The 24691-nt window shown below is 35.0% G+C and overlaps 1 protein-coding gene across 7 annotated transcripts in view; it reads left to right on the forward strand.

The window, feature by feature from the left end:
• LOC139961444 (uncharacterized) overlaps positions 1-24691 on the forward strand; it is a 55268-nt gene that overhangs the window by 23614 nt on the left and 6963 nt on the right. For 3 of the 7 annotated variants that reach the window (XM_071960615.1, XM_071960613.1, XM_071960616.1), the window contains 4 exons: positions 7780-7851; positions 9978-10343; positions 14665-14739; positions 18485-18577. In XM_071960615.1, the coding sequence (XP_071816716.1) occupies positions 7780-7851; positions 9978-10343; positions 14665-14739; positions 18485-18577 (606 nt within the window). The remainder of the gene's footprint in view (positions 1-7779; positions 7852-9977; positions 10344-14664; positions 14740-18484; positions 18578-24691) is intronic. The other 4 variants (XM_071960618.1, XM_071960619.1, XM_071960617.1 and 1 more) reach the window with 3 other exon arrangements.

Genomic DNA, 24691 nt, shown 5'->3' on the forward strand with positions numbered 1-24691 from the left:
TCTTTTCATCATAGAAAGCGCCACTTTTCAGGTTGATAAAAACACTGTCAGCCCCACGCTCCTCCCTCTCCCAGTTGAGCCACAGTCAGTCTGTGTGTAAGGAGTTGCAGAAATCATACTGTAGTCATGCAGCAAAACATGTAAAAATCAGAGTTCTTTTAGATGCATTTAGAACAGGTCGGTGGTAGCAACTAGATTACTCCTGTTATATGTAAGCCAGTTTTTATTTATATCTAAGTTATAAGTGTCCATTTTATGTGAGTAGGGATAAACCAGGGTTCAAAATTGTTTATCTATTTTTGAAGGCTCTGTAAATTGTCTCTAATACAAGAACTACATGTATACATAATCTTTGTACATGTATACAGTATAGCAATATAATAATAATAATAATAATAATAAAAAATGAGACTTATATAGCACCAAATCAGTAAACAAAAGTCACTGCTCAAGGCGCTTTACAAAGAAAGTAAATTAATTTACAAAAGAACAAGTGAAAAAATGGGTCTTAACTCTTTGGTAGACTTTTGAAAGTAGAAAGTTTATAGCATGTTCGAATGTGATCTGGTAACTTGTTCCAGAGATAAGAGCCAGAGTATTCAAAGCTTCTGTAACCATAGGTCTTCAAGCGTGGTTTAGGAACAGTTAAATACAGTTTGTTGGAGGAACGAAGTGAGCGAGTTGGAATATATGGCAATCTGAGAAGTTGTGACAGGTATACAGGCCGTTCCAGATGATGAGCACAAAAGGTGAGAAGAAGCAGTTTATATTGATTCTGTAGCTGATATGGCCATTGTGCGCCATCACATTTTGCTCTGGGACGCCACAGATGAATTTTTTCCCAGTGTTCATAGTATTATGTCAGGACTGTACACTACATACAAAGCCAACTAGTAATCCTAATCAAACTAACAAAGACCAGATTGAACAAATTTGGCCTATAGATTACTAATTTAGCAGATTAAAAGCATTCCAATGACTACTTAAGACATTCCAGTTTTGTGTGATTATTGGATCATCAGGCGATAAAGACAGAGGAACTATTGCTGCAATGTGCTGTGCAATATGGGCTTAAAAAGTCTGAATTGTTTACAAATTTCTCTTATCCATTGCTACAGTGACGTACCCGCTACTTGTTATTTCTCCCTGGTCTAGTTGCTATGGTAACTGTGAGAATGAGAAGAGAAAGTGATATACTCAATATCACTCAAAGTAGTGTTCTCCCAGAATTCCCATATAGCTAGTTTTAAATACATCTTCCACAAGCTACCTTTCTTCAATTTTTACAGTCTCTCATTTCAATTTTGAAAGCAGTTGTCAGTCCTTGTTACAGGTGATCATGAACAGAGTTGCACAGACTTAATACAGTAGTTTCATATTTGTAGTCAATCCATGAGAAAGATACGACTTACCATAGGAATGATATGATATACCTACAGTATACTGTTTAAACAAGTCAAACAATAAGATACCAAAAAGGAGAGAACAACTCAACAATCAATTATTAAACTTTTATTTGTAATATTAGAAAGATCAAGAGATGACTGGATGGTCCATTAGTTAGGAGCTGAATAGATTTTTGTCGACGATCATCAATGGGCCCATAATTTATATATACAAACAAGAGTCTCTTTTGAAAAGTTCTTGGTCAAACATTTCCATCTGTGCTGTCCTGGAATTGGCCTAGTATCTTCTGGTGGCAGCTATCCAATTTACAGGTTTAGCTCATGTTGGATATCTTACAATTTGGAAGGCCAGCCCAGATTGGAAAACTTTGGATTTCTCCTGGATGAAAAACCCACACCCTGTTTTGGCAGGCCAGGCTGTATCGACGAACCCACCACCTCCCAGATGTAAGGTTTAACCAGGGAGTTGTTCCATTATAACAACTCCCTGGATAAACTGTTTCTAATACCACCTCTCTTTTTCCACTTTGACCAATTAGCACCAGTTGGGTGGTTTGTGGACCACTTAAACATAAACTCTGTATAGTCTATCTATATATTTAATGTACATTATACTGTAATACATCTAACTGCATGCAGTGTTTCATATTTAAGGAACATTAAATGACTCACGTTATCGATAGCTGACGATGCTCGTCAGTCTTCCGCTCTATTTAATTAGAGTCCAGAAACTGTAACAGCAGCAGCAAGAAAGTTTCTTATCAAATCACCAGAGAATTAAACAACTATAAACGAAGACTGTAATTTAGACCTACATGTACTAGACCAGAGAGAGAGACAGGGAGTATGGTTGCAGCTATATAAAGGATGATAATAGCACAAAAATATAGATTTTCAAGGAGATATACAGTATGAACTGAATATATAGAAAACTGGTTTATGACCTAAAAAGAAGACATGTGACAAAATTACCTCTTCATTCAGCTTAAAAAGAAGGAAAAAAAGGGACGAAAGTCTAGTTTCTTTCATAATGCTGCCTGTTTTCTTTCCTACAGCTGTAGTTAATGTATATTGGTGTGGTATAATTTTATATTAGTCAGTTGCAGTATACAGGTCGACAGCATGCAGTGTATGGAAAGTACTGTGTTATTCGTCATGCCATATGAACCGCGGGAGATGTGACACAGAGTGTGTTGTTTCAATTGATGTCCATACTGTACTGTCATATTGTGAATCAGTAATACCGAATGAAATTAACGATAGGAACCCTTTCAGTTTCAGTTTTTTTTTAGTATAAATATTAATATTTATAAAAAGGACATCAAAAATTCAAAAAGTACATTATGAAAATTGAAGATGAATTAGTAAAAAGTTCATTTAACATAAAATGAAAATATGAATATTAGTATAGAAAATTAAATATTTAAACACGTATTTCTCACATCACACAGAACCATGGCAAACAATATGTACCGTTTATACTGGAATGATTTAAACAAGTAACTTGGGCATCTAGGAAATATTTTAGAGGATATTGATATTTTCATCATTGAGTTTGATAATTAATAAAACTTAAAGTGAAAATATATCTGAAACAACAAAACCCCAAAAATGTGTACATTTGACCCTTTAATGAAACTACTAATTATTCCAGTATAATTGGTACATATTGTTTGCCATGGTTCTGTGTGATGTGAGAACACGACTGACGTCTGGTATGTATAAATTACATACAGCTTTGTATTAAAGTCTGTAGCTGTAAAGGGCAAGAAAATTTTAAGTTGCTGGTAGATAAAATGAAGGCTGATTTTCCATAATATGGAACTGTTGCAGCTATTGATCAACAGCCCTTGTTATAAACTTGTACTAGTTTATAATTACTGTAATCAGCTAGAATACCGTAAGATACAGTTGCATTTACTGTATGGTTACAGTATGAACCACTCCCTGATAAAAGCAATTTAATAACACTTATTTAAAACGAATAGTGAATGTAAGGGGTGGCCTATAGCTAAAGGTACAACTATAGATTGAACTACTGTACTGTATGTTGGGTCCTGGTACAATATGTACTAAATGCACCCTCTTTGAACTGATCAATGAGCCAACCTTTCTTCTGGTAGGATAAAAGGAGATTTCCTTTCAAAGAATGTAGATGATCACAAAAGCAAATGAAAGAAAGGATCTATACTTTTGTATGAAGCCCAAAACAAAAATCCCCCTTTTTCTTGCATGCCTGCATGTATAGCTCAACCAGTATTGCATGTTAACATATGTAGACTATACAGTGAGTATTAATCACTTTAAGGGCTAGCATTTTGTCTGACCGTATGGATTATGCAGTTACATAATAATATTAATAATCACTTGCTTAATGTTATTCACTGAACGACATTCATTTCACTGCTGGGACAAAATCCACAATGTTTGTAAACATGTCATACCAGCACTGAATAAGTCTTTGATCAAAGAAATTGGGAATTAAAACATTAACCAGTAGGCATGGCCAACATATCTCTGCCCCTTAATTCTCCCATATGCCCACCCCCCTACCCATATATTCCACCCCCATCCCACCCTGGCTTTAACTTACGGGCTAGATCTGTACTGCGTGTCTGTATCTAAGTTAATATTGTATATGAAAGGCACGTGAGGATCAGAATCATAGATAACAAAATTTATATTTAATACAGTATGTATGCATGTATCTGTGCACCCATGCATGCCATCTTAACTTCCAGTTTGAAATAATTCATCTGCACACTGGCCGCTTATAATGTAGCCAGTGTCACATGTTCCAGATTTTATTACAAATTAAGGTTGACAGATCCAGTCAATAGAATAATGTTAGTCGTAATTAATAACATCTTAGCCAGCTTTACATGTATATATATGTAAATATATTGAAGGTTAAATTGCATATGGAATCATATCACAAGATTTAATAGTGTTTGACCACATACAAATATTGTTTTCTTTTGCTTTCCAGTATATGATTTAAAACCCAATCCATTGAAAGTAATTAAATCAGGGGCTGTTTTTTTGCACAGATGATTTCAAGCATGACAATTCTTAGACTAATAATAATAGTTCACAAGTTGATGAATGGCTAAGTTTGGAAACTTCCACTTTTCTAGATTAAGGTCAAGGTTTTCCTTATAAAGATTGGATTATAGTTTCAATAATAACAATAGTTAGTCACCTTTCAAGGATGAAAAACACAAAAGATATTTATATGCAGAAAATACAATGACCTGAAATAACTCTGTTAGTATTTATAGCCCGGATAAGTCTATGTCCATTCACCTTACAATCAAAAGAGGTCTAATTTCAAAAACAATTAATGCTACAGTAGTTAAAACAATGACTATTTACTCTACCTTTGCTTCACAAAATGGTTGTTAAGTTTGTGAGTCAATATTTTCAACAATTAATGTATATATGTCCTTCCATACGCAAAGAGTAATTTTAAAATAAAATGGTATGACTAAGAGTAGGCAGATGGGGGAGGGTGGGGGGGGGGGTGGGGGTTGGGGTTATGGGAAGAACTATAGCACTACAACTATACCAATTTATGTACACAGTTTGAAATTATGACTAGATGGCAGTCAAATGCAAGCTCTTAGTGTTCATTTCACATTATAGTTCCTTATTGGGAGGGGGAGAGATAGGGGGAGGGGATAGGGGATGGAGGTGAGGGATTGGGGATGGAGGTAAGGGGTGAAGTACATGTAGTACATGGTTAAATATACCAATTCACATGCAGTTTGGAATTATGACTGTGGAATAAAGTGCAATCACATGCTCAACTGGTAGTGATCATTTCACACTTACAGGTAAGTTCCTTATCCAGCCATGTTGCTCTGTTAAATATGAACTGTACCAGAGTTAAGACTTAATGCAAACAGATTGCCAAGAACAAAACATACAGTTATTTACTGAAGCTGAACCAATGGATCAGTGTAAATACAGTACAACTGTACTATCACCACCACTGACTGTACAGGAAGAAAACTGTAGTAAAATAATGATGGCTTAAATCATATAACAGGGAAAGCGTGATTTACCCTGGTATATCCCATAACAGAATGCTATAGTAAAAGGTCCAATTGATATACAGTGCAAGTTAAGCCAGCTGCTCTCTTGTACACAGGAATATAGTTTGTAGAAGAGACATATATATCAGTCTGCCTTTCAAACTACTACCACAAACTTTGAACAGTGAATATTTCATTGTAATATATATGATACTGGACATGTCTGTAACTAGATTTAAATATAATATTGCTCACTTGCTGAGAATCCATCGTGTTCTCACTTAAAATTTCGCATTTCAAATCTAAAGTCTCTGTGGGTACCCCACAAAGGATAATTAAGTTTCAATCTGATTAACAAGTGTAACGTTTCATCCAAAACTAAAGAGCTGACTATTTTATATAACACAAACTCTGGCATATATTTGTACAGTTATCAACACTATTTGTAAAAGCTTAGAATTGCCTGGCCTGACATGACGATCCTAGCAGGATCTTCTAAAACAGAGCTAGGCTAACTGCAACGAAAAACAAATGAAGAACGCATTGAGAGACACGGAGATGGACAGACATTTAATTACCTGGACAAATTCATGAGCAGAGAATAGAGTAAAAATAGACACAACAATGGAGAGACCCGTATAAAGATGAAAGGAAAGATGCATGAGAGGATTAAGGGCTGTGGAGATAACAATAGTATATTAGTTATTTCCTCTAATTACCAAAGTGCAAAAATTTACATATATATTTGTGTGTAGTAGACTTAGTACACTGGAACCATATAGTATTCACTTAAGAGAGAATAATTTCTGAACCTTAAAAATTTGCCTCACAAAACTGGGGCTCTAACTTAAGTACCACATGTGTATAGTACTTGCTTGTATAAATGCATTATTCCTATGCATCGTAATCTGTATACTTCAAAATTAATCAATGTGCAAATTTTTCCCCTAATCTTTTAAGTGATCGATCACTGTTCAAGGTCTGCATCATATTCTTTTGAAAGTTTCTGGAAATATAGTCGGACTCTAAAAGTGTGATGAGTTCCTTCCGCTTCGATTGATGATCTAAATGTTCAGCTAAAATATTTTGCTTTGAAAGTATCAGGAACCAGGAAATGTATAGCTATACAAGTTTCCTTAAAACATGATTCCTGTGTTTTTTGTTTTGTTAATACTTCCCTTGATAAACATTTGGCAAATTTATTTAAAGTGGCTAAACAGCTGTGCTTTTAAAGATAATATATACATATATCTTTTCGTAATAGCTTTCAAAGAATTGCCTAAATTTATTTTTGTTAGGTGCATATCTGGGGCAAGAAGGGGGAAGGGGAGGGTGAACCCACCCCCTTTCAGTATCGCATAAAAATTCAAAAGTAGTTATTGGCAAAATCTATCATTATAGACATAATCATATATACCTAATTTGTAGTTTAATAATGCCTCAGATGAATGCACCATTTTATGTCATGTATGAAGTTTAATTGTATTTCTGCGGAAGGACACCAGGTCCCCTACAAGTGAGTTGGCCTGAATGATCCAAGGGCGGCACACCCTTTCCTTTTAATAAAATCACAAATCTCCCCTCCCCCTCCCCTGCCCCCTCCCCCCTCCCCCACCGAATCAATAAATAAATGTACAGTAGCAAATGGTATCAAGAGGCGAAGGTCCATATGCAATAGGACATTTATGTAATCAGTTATTTTGTGATAATTTATTTTGTAAATTACAAGTGACACTAGCTTTGTGCTCATTATAAACCTAGTATACTTGTGACCAGAATTGAGTGCTCTTCTTCAAGTTCAATGGTATAACTAACATTTCATAATTTCAGATTTCTGCATAGTTTTCATACATACATGTGTCCAACTGATTTAAGCTTGAAAGCAAATGCAGTCTTCCAACAAATTATTCTCAACCATTTTGTCTTCAGTGATTAGTTCATCACTGTCCTCTAAAGTTGTTTTTTAATTCGTTAATTGTGAAATTTTAGTAACCTTGGAAGAAACGTCAGCTAATGTTGCTATTAAAAGTATGATTCCTTCCTTTTGTTTCCTCTTTTAAGTAGATATAATTGCTTTCTTGGGGTGTCAAATTGAAAGAATATTAACCAAAGTTGTGTTGTGTTACAACAGGAAATTCCAAAAATAGCTTAGAAAAACTCTTTTTCATTCAGTGTCTCAGCAGATATTGGACATTTTTATGCGGCCTTTTATTTCACATGGCAGCTAACATTACAACATTTCATACGGCTTTCCCAAGAGTGACATTGTATGCTAAATATCTTGAAACATAGCATGTTAATTTAACCTGCCTTTTCTGTTTGCTTCCATTTTGCAGCCCATGTGATAGAACAAGCTCTTGGAATGGAACCCAAACCAAGAACCACTAGTGCCAAATCACCAGGATCAGGTATGTACATTTTGATGAATCATAATTTATGTTTTCACATGCATGTTGTTGAATGTGTCATGATCACAAATAGATCTGTCTGGTAGGATGTTCAAAGCCAATTAGTAACATTGTTAAATACCTTATCCTGTTAATATGTTAGCATGATCTCCCAAGGTTGAGTGAGTAAAATTCCATAAAGAAGCATTAACTGTGCAAACAAGATTATTGTTTACATGTGCTATAGTATGTAAACATTAAACTGAATGTGTTGATCAGGTCTCCAATAGTTCAGATGTGTGTTATTGTGTTACTGGTGTAATGACATGATACATGGAAGATGCCATTCCTGTGTCTGGAATGTACTATGAATGGGTCTTTCCCATCAATGTGATAAAAAAAAATGGTGTAACAGCAAGTCTGCATTGCACCCGTGGTGACCTACTTCGTGGGCAATGTCCAGCACCTCATCCGGCATTTCTAAGATCAACCAATGGTGAAGACCACAGTATTTTCAATACTGTTTTGGAAATATGGTTTTATTCATCGCCAATGTATATGTTGGAAAAGAGTGTGTGATAACCTGAGGAAGTAGGTCGCTGTGGGGCATGGGACTACTGACACCACCTTCTTTGAGACTTATTTAGATAGAAAAGTACAGTAGTAGAGATGAGACAGGCAAGTATGTTTGCTTACAAAATGTTAATTAACACTGGTAAGTTTTTGGCAGATTTCCAACTATCAATCTCTTCAGGAAGAAATCACATTTAACCATGACGATGAATATTGCAACGGTGAAGTGATTTACTATGTATATGCACATTAAAACTAAATACATACATGTGTTTTTGTTGACCATTCCTATTCGAGGGCATATATACAATACTGTATACATGTACAGCATACTAGATCTGGACTACAAGAATTTGTAAGGTTCATGTGATATTCGACGTCCCAAATTATTGAATTAGTGAACAATTACTCTATTAACACGATATGTAATTAGTAATAAGCAAATATAAACAAAAGCTGACAGACAGAGCCCTAAAGTAATGGCAACTGTTGCTAGGGTAATTCTGGTTAAAGCTACATGGTGACAGCTTGTTAACCTACCAAATTTCATTAATCCTGTCCAGATGTGTCCTTCTTGGAGAATAATATTGGAGAATATAATCAATGTTGTGAAAAAAAGAAAAGAATACAATTAATTAAGTCATGTACCTGATAAAAATGAAGCCAGCTGTTAGTGAGGCTTGAACAGTTTCAATATTGGAGTAAATTTGTTCACAGTGACACACCTCCATATGTTTGACAGTGTGGAGACGGAACAGTCATGATATACAAATGATCCTTTATACTGGCCTCTTTGTGTAAGAGTTAGTCATCCTCCTACTGGTCATAATATGCATGTGCAGGTAAATGCATCAGGGAAAACAGAGGCCAATGTTGCAGCAACCTGAGTTAATTCAAGCATATACCTGTAGAGATAAGATTTATAGTGTATAAGTCCTTTAGGGAGGCGGGGAGGGGGGGGGAATTCTAGTTCTTACTGCTAAACACATCTTTTCATACAGTTTGTTCAGTCATGTGTGAAAGGTGGGATTTGTCAGTCATGTTCAAAACCTTTAAAATTGTCAATGTGGTCTATAAATAATCTTTCTGTTCTTTCTTTTTCTTTTGGGATTTTGTTTTGTTTTGGGTCAATAACAATCATGGCAAGCATGTTTACAGTATACTATACCAACGTTTCATTAATGGCAAAATTTTGTTTGAATGAATAATTATTACAGCATACTGTACTGTATATGCTGAAACTCAGAGTGAATTTCTGAGGGAAAGCAAAGTGCAAATTAACAAGAACTATCTAATGATGTAGTGCCAATAAGATGATTAAAATAAAGTTAAAAATCACTATGAATTTGATGCATTATTATGAGCAAAGCGAGTTTTATTCCAGAGGATAGATACGCCTAAATTACATCTCAGCCTGAAAACAGATTGATCCATGTATGCTCTCTAGCACATGCCTTCTGTCATAAGAAAAGACACAGAATATCTGTAATAACATGTACAGTATACATAGTATTGAAATATATCAGAAACCAATCTTGATGGCTGTTTTACTCTTATCACCTTAAAACACAAAGAAAACCCTCCAAGATTCCATCCAGCACCCCACCGAGAGGCTATGTCCCCACCTCCGTCCTGGTCCAGCCCTCAGGCGAGGCCGATGCGACATTCCCACAGCTCATCGCGGGAAAGGCCAAAGGTGGAGCCTCGTAGAGTCAAGAGCGTAAGAGAGAGGCCAACATTTCTGTCCGAATCTTTCCCCACGCCCGATTACTCCACGTCTCACAGGAGGCATTCTCCACAGACAGAAGACAATCACTTTCAGTACAGTACAAATAATAACCTGGTCAAGACACCATGGTCCGCACAGGCGAGTAGAGGGTCCAGGGGTAGCCCTCCACCTCTGACAGAAGCTGATCTATCCTCCCCAGATTACCCCGGGAGTAAGTTGTCATCTCGTTAACCTGCACTGGGGGTGCTTCGGCACTCTCGTCGGTGGTAGTGACTGCAATGTTGGTTTGATCACTGTTTGGTGGATACTAACATGCTCCGGCCTCACTGTACTAACTGCATCTCTCGTATAATTAACTCCTCCGTGAAGAGTTTGTGACTAATCCCCTTCTCACCTATCTATCAGTAATCATTGGTATATGAAACTCTTAAAGTTTCTTGGTTCTTATCATTCTATCCATGTAATATGGTCACTGGTCATTTTGTCTCATCTAAAAGATACATCTAGGGTATCAGGGGAAGAAAGACATTTTACAATACAGACAGTCTACAATCGTGAAGTGGATCTATAGAACTAAAATTAAGAGAGACTTCAAATAATTTCCTACTTGTTTTTAAATGCTTTGTAATGCTTTCCATGCACATTTTAATCTAACTTTAAAAAAGCACCCTTTTTCAGATATCTTAATTTAAAGACAGTTTTGCTAAGCTTGACTCACTCAAAGAAGATGTTAATTGATCAAGCTAAGAGACCTTCCTAGACTTTAAGAGCAAAACAAATCAATCAGCGATAAAAAGATGAGTCCATACTGTATAATCCATTTAACGTTATAGTCCTCTCACATTTTCACTACGAAGTGACTTTAAAAAAATATGTAAAAAATGAGATTTAATTCACTAAAATTATACTTAAAATAGAACTTGACTAATCAGGATGATGATATTTGTGAGACTTTGTCATGAAATCATAATTTAGTAAATTGAAATCGTAATTTAGTAAATTGATCAAACCCAGTGCAATATCTGCTTTAAATTGCTATAAATCCCACAGAATTTTTTTTTTTCAGTTTCGTTTAAATTGATTAATTCAGTTCAGTTTCATTAATTTGATACATATGCAGGTAATAACATATATATTACAGTACTGTAGCAAGCAGTAGTTTTCATTGACTTTGGTTAATGCATATTTGCAATATGAGAGTGTAGAATCATGAGTACAATGTAACACCACTCGTTAAGTGAATTGCAAATATTATTGTCCATTACAGTACACCTTCAGACTTAAATGCTGTTGAATTGATTGTTGATTCTACCTGTGGGCTGATATGTTTTCAGTATTAAACCTCACGAAGCTTTTAGATGTTAGAGTTTTAATACACCGATGTATGCAAACTGAGTAATTGGCAGGTTATCATAAATGCTATTCAGAGCACTTGTAAACAAAGTGATGTGTATGAAAGTAACAAGATATATTTACACAAAAGTGTACTTTGACTGCTGGGCATAATTGGCCAAACCATCTAAATACACACGTGTATTGAAGTAGGGGTTTCACATTTTGTGTTTCATTTTATGACCAAAACCTGAGATATTCACAGATGTGTTCTAACAGTTTATTATATTTGGACAGCTCTAAATGAATCAAGAGATTAGTCACTTACATCCCATAAATCTAATTTCCACCTAACAATCCCCTTTAAAATTTATACCTGTCATAATGGCATCATTCATGTTAGAAATGAAGCAATCTAAAGGACCTTAAAGCAGCAGTAATAATATTTAATAAAAAAAAAAACACTGTTTTTCATATTAAAGTGTATCTAGATTCTCAACACACAAGTATTGAGTAACTACTGTATATAATTTCATATGCAGTATTTTTATTAATATATTTTCATGCAAACAATGCCAACTGAATGTAGGCAATATATTAAGCTACTTTATTTTTAAACTTGACCTTGGTAATTATTTACTTGCTTGCCATATAATTCCTGTTACCCTTATACCTTCATAAACAAATACTGTCTGCAATAAACAAACAACAGTTACTATAGTATAGTGCTACTACACTGGTCAAACACAGCTTTATAACTATTGCTATGAAATATTTAAACTATTTAGAAACTTTTCAATTGATCCGACATCCTGTATGCTTTAAAGACAGTATATAAAATAACTGAACTTTCAACAATTTGTTGGAATATTTTCACAAACAGGTCTCTATATACTGGTCCTGTTTGTAATATCTAATACTGTATGTACATAGTCTTTCAAAATATTTAATTCAGCCTTTTAATATAAGTATGAAATATTTTTCTTAAACCGATCATGTACGTGACAAGGATTTTGACATCATTTAATGAAAAAATTCAGCATTCAAATGACAGGATAGTTTTATTGTCTGCTTAGAACGTCAGCAAAGTGCTTGGGTAGATTTTAATTACGAAGACGTGCACAGAGTAATTGCCATAATTGGGTGTGGCAGTTTAGGTGTAATAATGTCATACAATACTACTTTCATCCCTGCAAAGCTATAATGATCAATATTGTGGAGAATATTTCCCAATTTTTGCAGTTATATAGTTCTGTAGAACAATTAACTCTGTGAGCTGGCTGAACTCATTATGATTCCCGTCTGTAATACTCATAGGTTTCCATATGATAACAAATAACGACCTTGACAATTAACACTCAAACCATTTGTTTCCACTTCCTGCACGTCATTACAGACCCACTTGTTTAATCTTCAGGTATTTCTCTCTTTTCATATGTTTCCTTAATGTCCACCAAGTGTCGGACCCCATTGTTGTAAAATTTGTGAGAAATGGTGTCATGGCATCATATAGTTCCAATTTGCACTGTGCGAAATGTAAACTTTGAAAGTTGATGCCGTGCAGCTGTTGTTGTGTTGTTTTCTTGTCCTGTGCAAAATATTTTGAATTTGAACTTGAATATTCAATGAAGAGGTTGAACAATGAAAAATTGGTTCAATCAAACTACTTGCTCATAGCTAGCTATACTGTGCATGCTTAAAAAGCAAAGGAAGTCCAGTGACTTAGTTGTTATTTCTCATGATTTCAATATACTGTGTCTGTTACAGATTTGTACCAATTATGCAATACTTTATGTAGCTCAGTTAGATCAGTGGTCCACACACTATAGGACAGCAACCCAAAAAGTTGGTCGCTGAATTTTTTTTGCTGGGTTACTGGATTTTTTCCACATGTTGGAAAGTATTAATGAGTTAGTGGAGCCCTGCAGATAGCCATGACTAAGTTGTTCCTTTAACATCATTATTTACAAGCTATGGGTTTCTGATTGGTTGGGTTCTGGTGGGTTGTGGCTCATACATTTCTCTTGGAGGATCTGTGGTTGTTCATGGGCCTAAAAGTTTGTGGACACCTGATTTCAGTGCTGTACATGTCATTGTAGTGTTACCTCAGTGTACATGCATGGTAAAGATACAGAGCTTACAAGTGATTTATTTATGATATCTTATGATCTGCCACTTTTATTAAGTAAAATAACTTTCTCACACAGCAGCAGGTGCTTTACATGTGTTGACTTTATATATTGATTGACACACACTGTCGGTGTCATTTAACGCTACTAACCGTCATTCCTGAATATCCGAGTACTACCGTTTATTTTAATGTATGATTATGCACACTGTCCATGTAATAACATCTTCTGGTTCATGTTGAGTATTAACAAATATCATTTAATTATATATGTATTTTGCACATGATTACCCATGATAACCCATTAACCCAGAAATAAGTATCCATAAAGATATTGGGGATAATTTAAAATATCTAGAGTAGAAGTGATGTATTTTACCTCATCTACAGTTCGTATCTATACACAAGTTAAGGGATTTGCACCATGAAGTATAATATATTTCATATGATCAGTTTCGATTGAGCCGATGTTCAACCTTGGCTATTTTCAGTATTAATATGACTGCATTGTCTATATACTTTTCAATAGTGTAATATATTAGCATTTCATAAAGTCTACATACTAAATGTTCAAGTAAATTGCCAACCAAAATGATAAAAATAGATGAATTTTTGAAATGGAAATTCTACAGGTAAGTGTTTGCCACAAAAAAAAATCAAAATAAAATAAAACCTTACAGAAAGAAGAGGGTATATTGCATGAAGATAGACATTATTGATTAATTTCTTAGTAAGACTGGTTGAATTCTCTCCTAGTTTTTCCTGTATTTGTAATGAAAAATAAAGGAAGCCATATTGAAAATAACATATTTGCTATATGGATGGATAGTGAGAATAGAAAAGACAGTATCTCACTGCAAGAATTTAAACATCAATGGAGTATCTGCATATTCTCTCTGCGTGTTTATAGTAAGTAATTTGTTTTTTAGGCTTCTTCGTGTTTGGATTCCCTTTTTGGTCTGTGTGTGTGTGTGTGTAAACTTCCTAAAAGATATTCAACAGTAATATATGACTTGCACATGTATGTATATGAAATTTAACTTAAACTTGGTTTCTGCCTCTACTCCTATAGGTTGCTCAGTACTCGCCTCCCGGAAGATGATAACAATAGAGGATGAGGAGGACCTACCAGATCACCTTCAAAATTGTAATTTTAATTTAATTTAATTTTTTTCCTTCTTCAAATTTTCAAAATTTCATCATCATATAATTGCAATTAATGATATATGCTTCCATATAAACCCCATGCATACAAAGTCCCATGTTAATGTAATAGTATCATTTCTCATTTAATATTTAGCCCTGGCTACTTAAGAGAGTGCATGGCTTTAGTATATTGTGTGTAGAAGTTTCAGTATATCAGTGACACTTAATATGGTCTTCAAGCATATCTGGAGGCAATCCTGATGGCATGTTCTGTACTTTTAAGCAGTGTTGTAGCCAAGGGGTGGCCTCCCCCAGGTGCCCCTAATCCCAGATGCGATTTGTAGTGTTAAAACAAATACTCAAACAAACACTCAATTCAAAACATAAATATCAGACAGACTTGAGCCAGAAAATTCTTGAACATAAGTTACTTCAAGTTGCAAAATAGAGTACAAAATTGCATCGAAGGACCCTTAATTAATCGAAAATTCCCCAGGGGAGGCCCCCTTCTCTTAGACACCTCCACAAGATGGTATTCACATATAAACAGTGTTCCCCCTATATAAATGCTGTGCCCCCCCAAGATTGAAATGTCTGTCGACGCCATTGCTTTGAAGTTAGACTATGAATTATGTTTTGAGTTTGTATGGATGTCTATAGTATATATGTAATGACCATCATTATCAAAGTAGTTTGTGTAGAGATGCCTAATGTTAAAGCATTCTCCAGAACCAAATATCGTCTTCTTATGAATGTAAGCTGCTTTCAAATACCTAATATGCTATGCTTATATGCCTAATAGCTCATAGTCTCCATGATGTAGCGCACTGCAGTATCTCAATGAGTTATTTTTTTTAACGCTTATAGAAATTCTGTAGTTGATAATACTAAAATTCCTTTTCTTTTTTCTGAGGCTATTTGGTTTACTTGCCCTCACAAGTGATATGGATCTCTTTGTGAAAACTCATACCTTGCATCCTGACTCTATACCCATTAGTTTGTCAGTGACCTCTTCGACCTTACATTTGTGAAAAGAGACATCTGAAAAATTGTACGAATATCTATGGGCAAAATGATCCAGCTAGCGTTTGGTCGGTGCCAGATACTCGTTAGTTACCAGATTATTGTCAGCTGAGACTTGTCAAGACTATTCCATCATGTACTTGGAGAAAAATATTGCTTCAAGTGTCTAGTCAAGGAGGTGATAAGAGAAAGTCGCATCTCTAATCGAATTTAACTTTCAAAATTGAAAAGCTAGACTCCACCTTTATTCAAAAGTGTCAAGTATGACACAGTGGGTAAATGAACCAGGAAACTTGTCTGAATCTTCTTAGCATGCCTGCTTTATCTCTAATTAGAATGGTTCACTCGATCTTGAGTTTAGCTATGTAGTTAACTGTTTAAACAATATGCCGATACAATGGGTCAAATCATATGCTTCATATCGCCCTTCCCAGATGATTTGATTTTACAGTCAGTACATTGTTTGCATTGCAAGTGTTGACCCTCGAATATTGACCATGAAGAGTGACATCTAGATTTGATCCACGTGGAAGACCTGGAGACATGGTTGCGCATAAAGGATAGCATTTATAATATTGTCATACCCGGCTAACGCACCCCTCATGTCACTTTTCCTCGAGATATTGATTGTAACATATCGGGTCTCGTGCCAAGATAAAGAGCGACGTCATAAAATGAAGAAAATTGACTTTTATACTGGCCAAAGTTTGATGTTCTTTTCTGTTACTACATACTGTAAGGTTGGAAGGCCTGTAGTCTATAAAACTAATACTGAAGTGTTTTCACTTGAACAAAAGCTGGGTAACACCTATGAAGAACAAATATTGAATTTGAGGGACACCATAGTGTGTGAATTGGGCTTTCTTTTGTGCATGGAATGTGAAAAAAGGGGTCAAAAAGAAACTGAACTAAAATTCGGCAGATGTGTTGTGTATAATTTATGTCATAAGATTTGTGACCATCATGAATTGTGAAGTTACCTTTCTAACCTGGTCCTGCTAGCCACACATTTCCAAATCTCCCCCCTCTCCCCCCCCCTTACACTTGGGGCATGATCCATTGGCTACAACGTTTCCTACAGTGCTTGAAAACAAGAGGCTTTCTGATCAATTAGAATGCAGAAAGATGTGATGGTCCTATTGTTTATAATTCTGCTCTCAATCTTAATTTTCCTTTACCTGTACCTTTAATCATCCCAATTAGGTGATCACCGTAGAGATGGGCTGGTATATGTCATAATACTTTTGTTCTTTGCTAATCCAAGTGTTCTGATGGAAACAAAAGGTGTTGGGAGGGGGGGGGGGAGAGGTGGGCAAGATTAAGGAAGGATTGAGATTTTTAAATAAAAGCTTGTATGCAAACAACAGAATTTATTTTCAGTAAGTCAGTCAGGTTCTTTGGAAGTATCAAACATTTGGTAACAAATTTAATACTTTGAATAATTTTGGTCACATTTATCTCTAGATGTGCGGTCAGTCATTTTGTTAGTAAGAATAACCAAGAAATAGAAACTCCTAAAATTTGGTGACAAATTTTGAAATCATTTGGTTATTTTTGTCTCCATCTTCATTGCCTGTTTACTTATATTATTACAATATCGATAAAAAATCCAATAATGAGGTAAATAGAACGCTGCTATTTATAAATATATTTTTTATTTTTTGTGTGTGCTTGTGTTTGAGTAATAACCCAAATTGAGTTATATTAGAATAATTCCTCTTTCTTGTCAATTTCCTAGGAACTTGTGTTTGTTGCATGCTCTTTTTTAAAGACTTTCAAGAATATTGAAAGCCTGAAAGTATAATTATAGGTTGTTATTAGATTTTAAATTCTAGTTGCTTATTTTTGTTAGAGAAAACCATATTTCGAAAGTTCTCACCAAAGGAAAATGGACAATATAGACATATTGTACTTGCAGTTCAAATAGTCTTTGGCTCCAATGCATCTAAAGTATAATAGGAGTCATGGACATTTTGCAATACTGAAATATTGATATGAAAGTTATTTGAATTGCTCGTTAAACTTGTACTTTTGTCAATTAATCATTGTTGTTTCCTTGTTGAACCAAATTAGGTTTCATCTCAGTGTTGCCAAAACACTTCCAAACAATCCTCTCAAGGATTAGCTAATAATTTTGAAATTTTAAACCTGCTGTACACCAAAGCACTAAAAGCTTCTTTAAATACAAACTTTTCGCAACATGTTTCAGCTCATGCTAGCTGTTATAAGCTCATGCTAGCTGTTATAAGCTCATGCTAGCTGTTATAGCTCATGCTAGCTGTTATAAGCTATATTGTTCAATTCCTCTCCCAACACATTTCATGTCCATGATTTACATATTTATTTATTATTTTTTGATAGAAAGAGTATTTTTCATCTTGGATGACTTCTGCTATTTTCTCAACTCAGCACTTCCCTATTTTCAAATTATAGAGAGAATTCATTACTCTCAGTTTTGCAAGCTCCATAAAGTGGCCATTTTGTAACCATAAAGAGCTCCTTTTTCTACATTCGCAGAAAGTTACCGACCATTTTCTTAATGCCCCCCCCTTCCCCACCATCCATAATGGAAGCTTTTTGTTTTAGAATATAAAGTTATGCATTATGTTATATATCTTATTCATCGAAAGTGATATTACCCATATCTTTCATTTCAGAAGTAGATAAGGGAATAAAATGTTGAAATTCTCATATGCTGTCAATGCCTGCATTTCATTTCACAGTACCATCTCCACCATTATTAAGCCCACCCCCTCCAGACTATGATTTAGATGAAGAAACGTTCACCGCTAATGGCAAACCATATCACCATCAGAGTAAGTCCAGTCATTCATTCATTCTTGCCGTTATAAATCAGGACCTGAGCATATGGCAAGGAATCCAATCATTGGTTCTTCATGACATTATTCTATGAGTATAGTGGCACGAGTGGTGCATTAGGTAGGTGTTGAGTGGCACTGAGGTAGTTGCACTTTACAATTTTCACACAGTACTTTCGGAATTAAAGAAAAAGAAATTCTAAGATGAGACACCATCCTAATACTGCATTTTTCATTTTCAAATTCACATTATATATCTGCAATACACTTTTCATCACATCACTCCCTGTGTTTCACTCAGTATAAAATTAAAGCATTGTTTATGCGGAATATATATATTCATTGTAAGAAGAACAACTTTGAGTTTGTTTGGTTTCCCCATGTTCACCATCGGTACACAACATATAAACCTTAAATGAATGACCTTAACAGGGCAAATTCGTAAGGTTTTTTTTCTGGTTGTACCCTCGAACAACATGAGGCCTGACATTTTGGTTGTCGGAACAGCAAATTTGGTTGTCCGAAAAATTAACAGTGACCAAAACATACACTTTACGAGATATGGGAAGGTTGTTGAATCGCACACAAGCTTTGGGGTGATACCAATTAATCGTTTGACCTATTTGTGGGTATTTTAAAGTAACAATGCAATCTGACGTTGATATACAGTAAACAACTGTTCATCTGCTGGTTGTCCAAACAGAAATTTGGTCGTCTTGGGCGACCGGATGACCATAACAAATTTGTCCTGTCAACAATAGCATGTGGGAATTGATTGAAGATTTCATCAGGATGCTAAGATTTAATTTGCTCTAAAATTATTACAAATACCACAAAATATACTGCAGTTAAAGTCTTTCAAACATCATTTCTCATAAAAGTATAAATTTAGACGGATATCTTCATTTTCTGCTTGCTGTAACATTGCGTAACAGGTTTGAAAACCATGTCAATGCTCACCTCTTTCAGTTTTGATATATTCAACTGAATCATATGATTCTGATCAGCTGCTTCATTTCTACATGAATTAGCCGTTTAGCAAAGGATTAACAATTGAAACAAGTCAACTCAGACACATTCTAAATGCTTTAAAACTTAAGGTATTTGCCAGTAGATTCTGGTAAAAATTTAGTTTCAGTCAAAAAAAGCCAAAAATAATTAGAATACAAAAAAAAAAAAAAAAAGACACCTTTGGTTGGGTGTACTTTTGGTTTCTATTAGTTACCTGTAAACATGATGCGGTAAATTTGTGCTTGGTTGAGATTTTTCCTGGATGTGACACAGTTTAACAATAGCAACCGTGACCTTCTATAAATATGGCCCTTGCTAATATTTCCAATTAAACACTGCCGTATGACATGGCTTTCAGATAGATTTACTTGGTCTTTTAATGGATCCCTTTACTTCCACCAACGAAAAGAGAAAAGTCTAGGAAATGCGTCAGGGTTTGAAACAGGAAACTGGCTACTGGAACTCAAACAATGATAATGCCCCTGTGGGAACATCGTCCTTGTGTAGAGTAATACAGATTCTTTATATTGTTGTCGTCGTCATTCGAGAGCTATTGGACTGTAAATATCAATGAAAGAGATTGTGGCTGCCTGTTTGTATTGGGGTTTCTTTACAATCTTAAAGCTAGTAAGTTTTCAACTTTCTTTCAAGTTCTTTTCCTTCTTTATTTGTTTGAATGATGTATCATTGAGAAATTTCTAGCCTCTAGGCTGAGCATTGGTGAGTAACACAGAGTTTACTTTGGAATAATTTAGCTCTCGTTTAGTGACAAGGCGAAACATTCAGGACACATCGTTTTAAGTACGCTGTTTGTGAATGTATATTACAATGTGAAATGGTGTTATTTTATTTGATCATCCAAATATTGTATTTCATAATTTGTTTTTGTTTCAAATAGAAAAGGGAAGGTTGCTTACATACTACAAAACAAAAAGAGGAGCAATATTTAAATCTCATTCAACTTTGAGTATCTTCATGCAGATGGAACTTGACGTTGATCTCAAATAGTTTTTTGAATTCTTCCTAATAGACAACAATATCCAGTGGCAAGAATAGTTAACCTTTTCATGGGGAGGGAGGGGAGGAAGTTTGACTAACTTTAATAAAGTATAAAATGGTTTACAACTTAAATGTTTCAGTCTGGTGTGGTTCATGTTGCCACTGCCTTAGATACAGTTGACACATAATGCATTGATACCCAATGTAATACTTGTGTTGTCACTTGTCAGTTCATATACACACACCATCTTTAAAAGTAGTTTATTTCAGATGATCTTGATTCTTTGAGTTGAATGGGGATTACATTTTTGCCTTGATACTTCGGAGTAATTTAGTGACAAGGCGCACATTCAGGACACATCGGTTTAAGTAAGCTGTTTGTGAATGTATAGTACAACGTGAAATGGTGTATTTTATTTGATTGTTAAAATATTGAATTTCATAAAAAAATTGTTTCAAAGTGAAAAGGGAAGGTTGCTTACATACTACAAAACAAAAAGAGAGGCAATATTTAAATCTCATTAATATTGATCACCTGCATGCAGATGGAATTTGATGTTGATCTCAAATAATTTTATTAATTCTTCCTAATAGACAACGATATCCAGTGGCAAGAATAGTTGTCTTTTTCATGGGGAAGGAGGGGAGGTTGTAAAGTTTGGCTAACTTTAATGAAGTATAAAATGGTTTACAACTTAAATTGTTTCAATATGGTGTGGTTCATGTTGCCACTGCCTTAGATACGGTTGAAACATTATGCAATGTAATACTTGTGTTGTCACTTGTTATATCCCAATACACACACCCCATCTTTAAAAGTAGTTTATTTCAGATGATCTTGATTCTTTGAGTTTAACAGGGATTACATCATTGCCTTGATGGTGTCTCATAACAGATTAGGCTTTCGTCCAGTTAATCTACAAGTTTCTAAGTTTCATATAAAACAAACAAAAATATCCTTGTTACATTGAATGGGTATACCATACTTAATGTGCTATAATCTATAGTGTAGGTTAGGCAATACTTCAGTAGCATTTAGACTTTTATAACTCTCAGCTTAATTTTCAAATTAGAGCTTGTGACAACATTATGCCTCAGAGTAATTTGTAAACGTTTTTTGGGCACTCCTTGAAACTTCATACATTCAAAGACATTGTTTAGATACCACATTATTGTAGCTTGCAGTAACATTATGCCAGCCCCCTCACAGTACTTGTAAACAATTGTCAGGCTCCCTAGCTTCAATCTGTAATATTTGAAGACAATTCAGGTACCACATTAGTTGGTGACAACATTATACCTCACAGTAATTTGTAAACATTTGTCAGGCACTCCATGAAGCTTTAACATTTGAGACATTTCCCATTAGCTGGTGACAACATTATATCTCACAGTATTTGTAAACATTCGTCAGGCACTCCATGAAGCTTGAAAATTGGAGACATTTTCCATTAGCTGGTGACTACATTATACCTCACAGTATTTGTAAACATTCGTCAGGCACTCCTGAAGCTTGAAAATTTGAGAGAAGTATCCTATTAGCTTGTGACAATCTTATATTTCACAGTATTTGTAAACACTTTTCAGGCACTCCTTGAAGCTTTAACATTTTCAAGAGAGAAATTTCCCATTAGTTGTGACAATCTTATACCCCACAGTATTTGTAAACATATGTCAGGCAATCATGGATGCTAACATTCATCATCTCCTAATAAAAGTTCAACTGTACTTTTACCGTGCCATGTACAGTATTTGCAACTGTTCATGAATCACTCCAGAGTCTTCTTAAATCGAAGATAAATAATTCAGCAACATTTTTGATTGCAAAGAGATAATCTAGTGAGCACTCGCATAATGAGAATCACATTCTGTTTATTCATGATGCAATCGTTTGGATTTTATCTCTCAGTTCGTCAATACTAACAGCAGGTCTGTTTACATTTTATCGTTATACATTTGGTGTGTTCTCGTATTGCCGCTACTAATGGACCAGTTGAACATTATCTCATCGAAGATGACATCTAAATGAACCTGTCATCCTCGTACGATTGCAACATTTCAGTATTTTTGGAAGTGAAGTTAGTCTTGAAATTTTTGGAAATAAGTCCCATCCAACATTCAACAATAAACTGTAGTTTATTTTTTTTTCTAAAAGGCCTTGTGTGTATTGAGACAGTGAGTTCTCTTGAACAAATGCTGTAGTGAACATTTTAGGGTAACATTGCTACACTATGATTCCCACAGTGAGTTACATACATCTGAGACTGGCCCTCTGTCCTACTATTCTTAGGTTTGTCTAATCCTCTTTCTACATCTTGGGTTTTAAAAGAACTTGGCAAATTACTCAGGTTATAAAGATCTCCTCTGAGTTGAACGGATGGAAAGTACATGTACCCAGAAGCATTTTACAGTTGACACAAATTCAAGTCTCGCCTTTACTCTGTAAATTATTAACATGGTATGTTCGGCTCATTTCCTCAATATTTTAATGCAAACCACAGAAGGTATATAAGCACTCATTCGTTCTGCAGAGAATTTCCTTAATTGCAAGAACACCTCAAAACCGACAGACTTACATATATTTGTATAGACTATGAGAAATACAGTCTTTAGGTGGTTAATGGTATATTGTATTTACTGCCATTTCATCAATAGCTACTCTGATCGATGTTTGAGTTTTTCTCAAAGTTTTTCTCGCCCATAATATAAAGGAATAGAAACTAGGTTGGTCTTCTAATCTCTGTGGTTAAAGTTCTTCCTAAAGTTTCTTCTGTATTCAGGATGTTGACCAAATTTTTGGCCTAGTTAATAGAGTTAAACAGTACCATGTTGCGTAAAGGAACTCGTTAGCCAAAGAATGACGATGCGTTGTGGTTGAAAATGCGTTAAATATTTATTAAAGAGATTCTAGAAGTTTGGGAGGGGGGGGGGTCTAGCTTTGTGATCTTCATGTTGATAAGGACATCAAACTATAATAGGTTGGACCCCAAATGGGTGGCATAAAACAACTCCTTAATACTGAAAAATAATAATATGATATAATGCTGTATATCTTATTTGAACATGAAGTATCATAATGTTAGTAGTGTGTTTTCGTTCAAGTATCATATTGAGGGGAATTTTTCTGCATTTTTTCTGCCCCTTTCCCTCTCTCTCTCTCTCTGTCTCTTATTCCATTGCAATGCACATAATAGTATACTCACTTAATCATGGTTTCAATTAAAATAATCATACAAACATCTAAAAATTGTGAAAGTTATACAGCTCAAAACTGAAAATCATTCTCTTCACTGGAACGTTATTGTTTTGTGTTGCAGACATTGAATCGTGAAATATTTACAATTTAATGGTTATTAATATTAATACTTAAAATGAAACCGTTAAAGGGTTGTAAAAGTTTAATCAATGAAAGTTATTTTTGTAGACAACACTACATTAGGTTTAGTGTATATATGGCAATAAACTACTGTTACTAACCCACAGTGCTGCTTTAAACAGTCCACTGCGGTGATATATATACTACTGTAGTGTGGAGAGAATAAAACTGAGCCAGAGCAGCAACTGTGTAACTTAGGGTAAACCATATACTGTCCAAACATTGACTGTATGATAGGCTGGAAAACTCTCAGGGTTGAAGTCCAGTTGTTCATAAATGAAATGAAGTGACATAAAGTGCTCGTGTTGTGTGTGATATCACATCCACATTACTCATTTATGACCTTTTCATGTGTACGATATTTGTATAATATGTATTAAAGTTATAGACTTAGAATTGTTGACTGCACTAAGAAGAGGTCAAAGGAGGAGGGGCTTAGCTGGGGATATGAGTAAGATTGGGTTATGGATAAGATTGGGTTAGGGATAAGATTGGGTTAGGGGAAGGATTGAGGTAGGGATAAGATGGAATTAGGGGTACTAGGGTGGGATTAGAATAGGATTGGGTTTGGGATAAGATGGGATTAGGGATAGGATTGGGTTAGGGATAAGATGGGGTTAGGGGTAGGATTGGGGTAGAGATAAGATGGAATTAGGGGTAGTAGGATGGGGTTAGGAATAGGATTAGGTTAGGGATAATATGGGATTAGGGATAGGATGGGATTA

This window comes from Apostichopus japonicus, chromosome 20 (assembly GCF_037975245.1).
Source record: "Apostichopus japonicus isolate 1M-3 chromosome 20, ASM3797524v1, whole genome shotgun sequence".
Lineage (NCBI taxonomy): Eukaryota > Metazoa > Echinodermata > Holothuroidea > Aspidochirotida > Stichopodidae > Apostichopus > Apostichopus japonicus.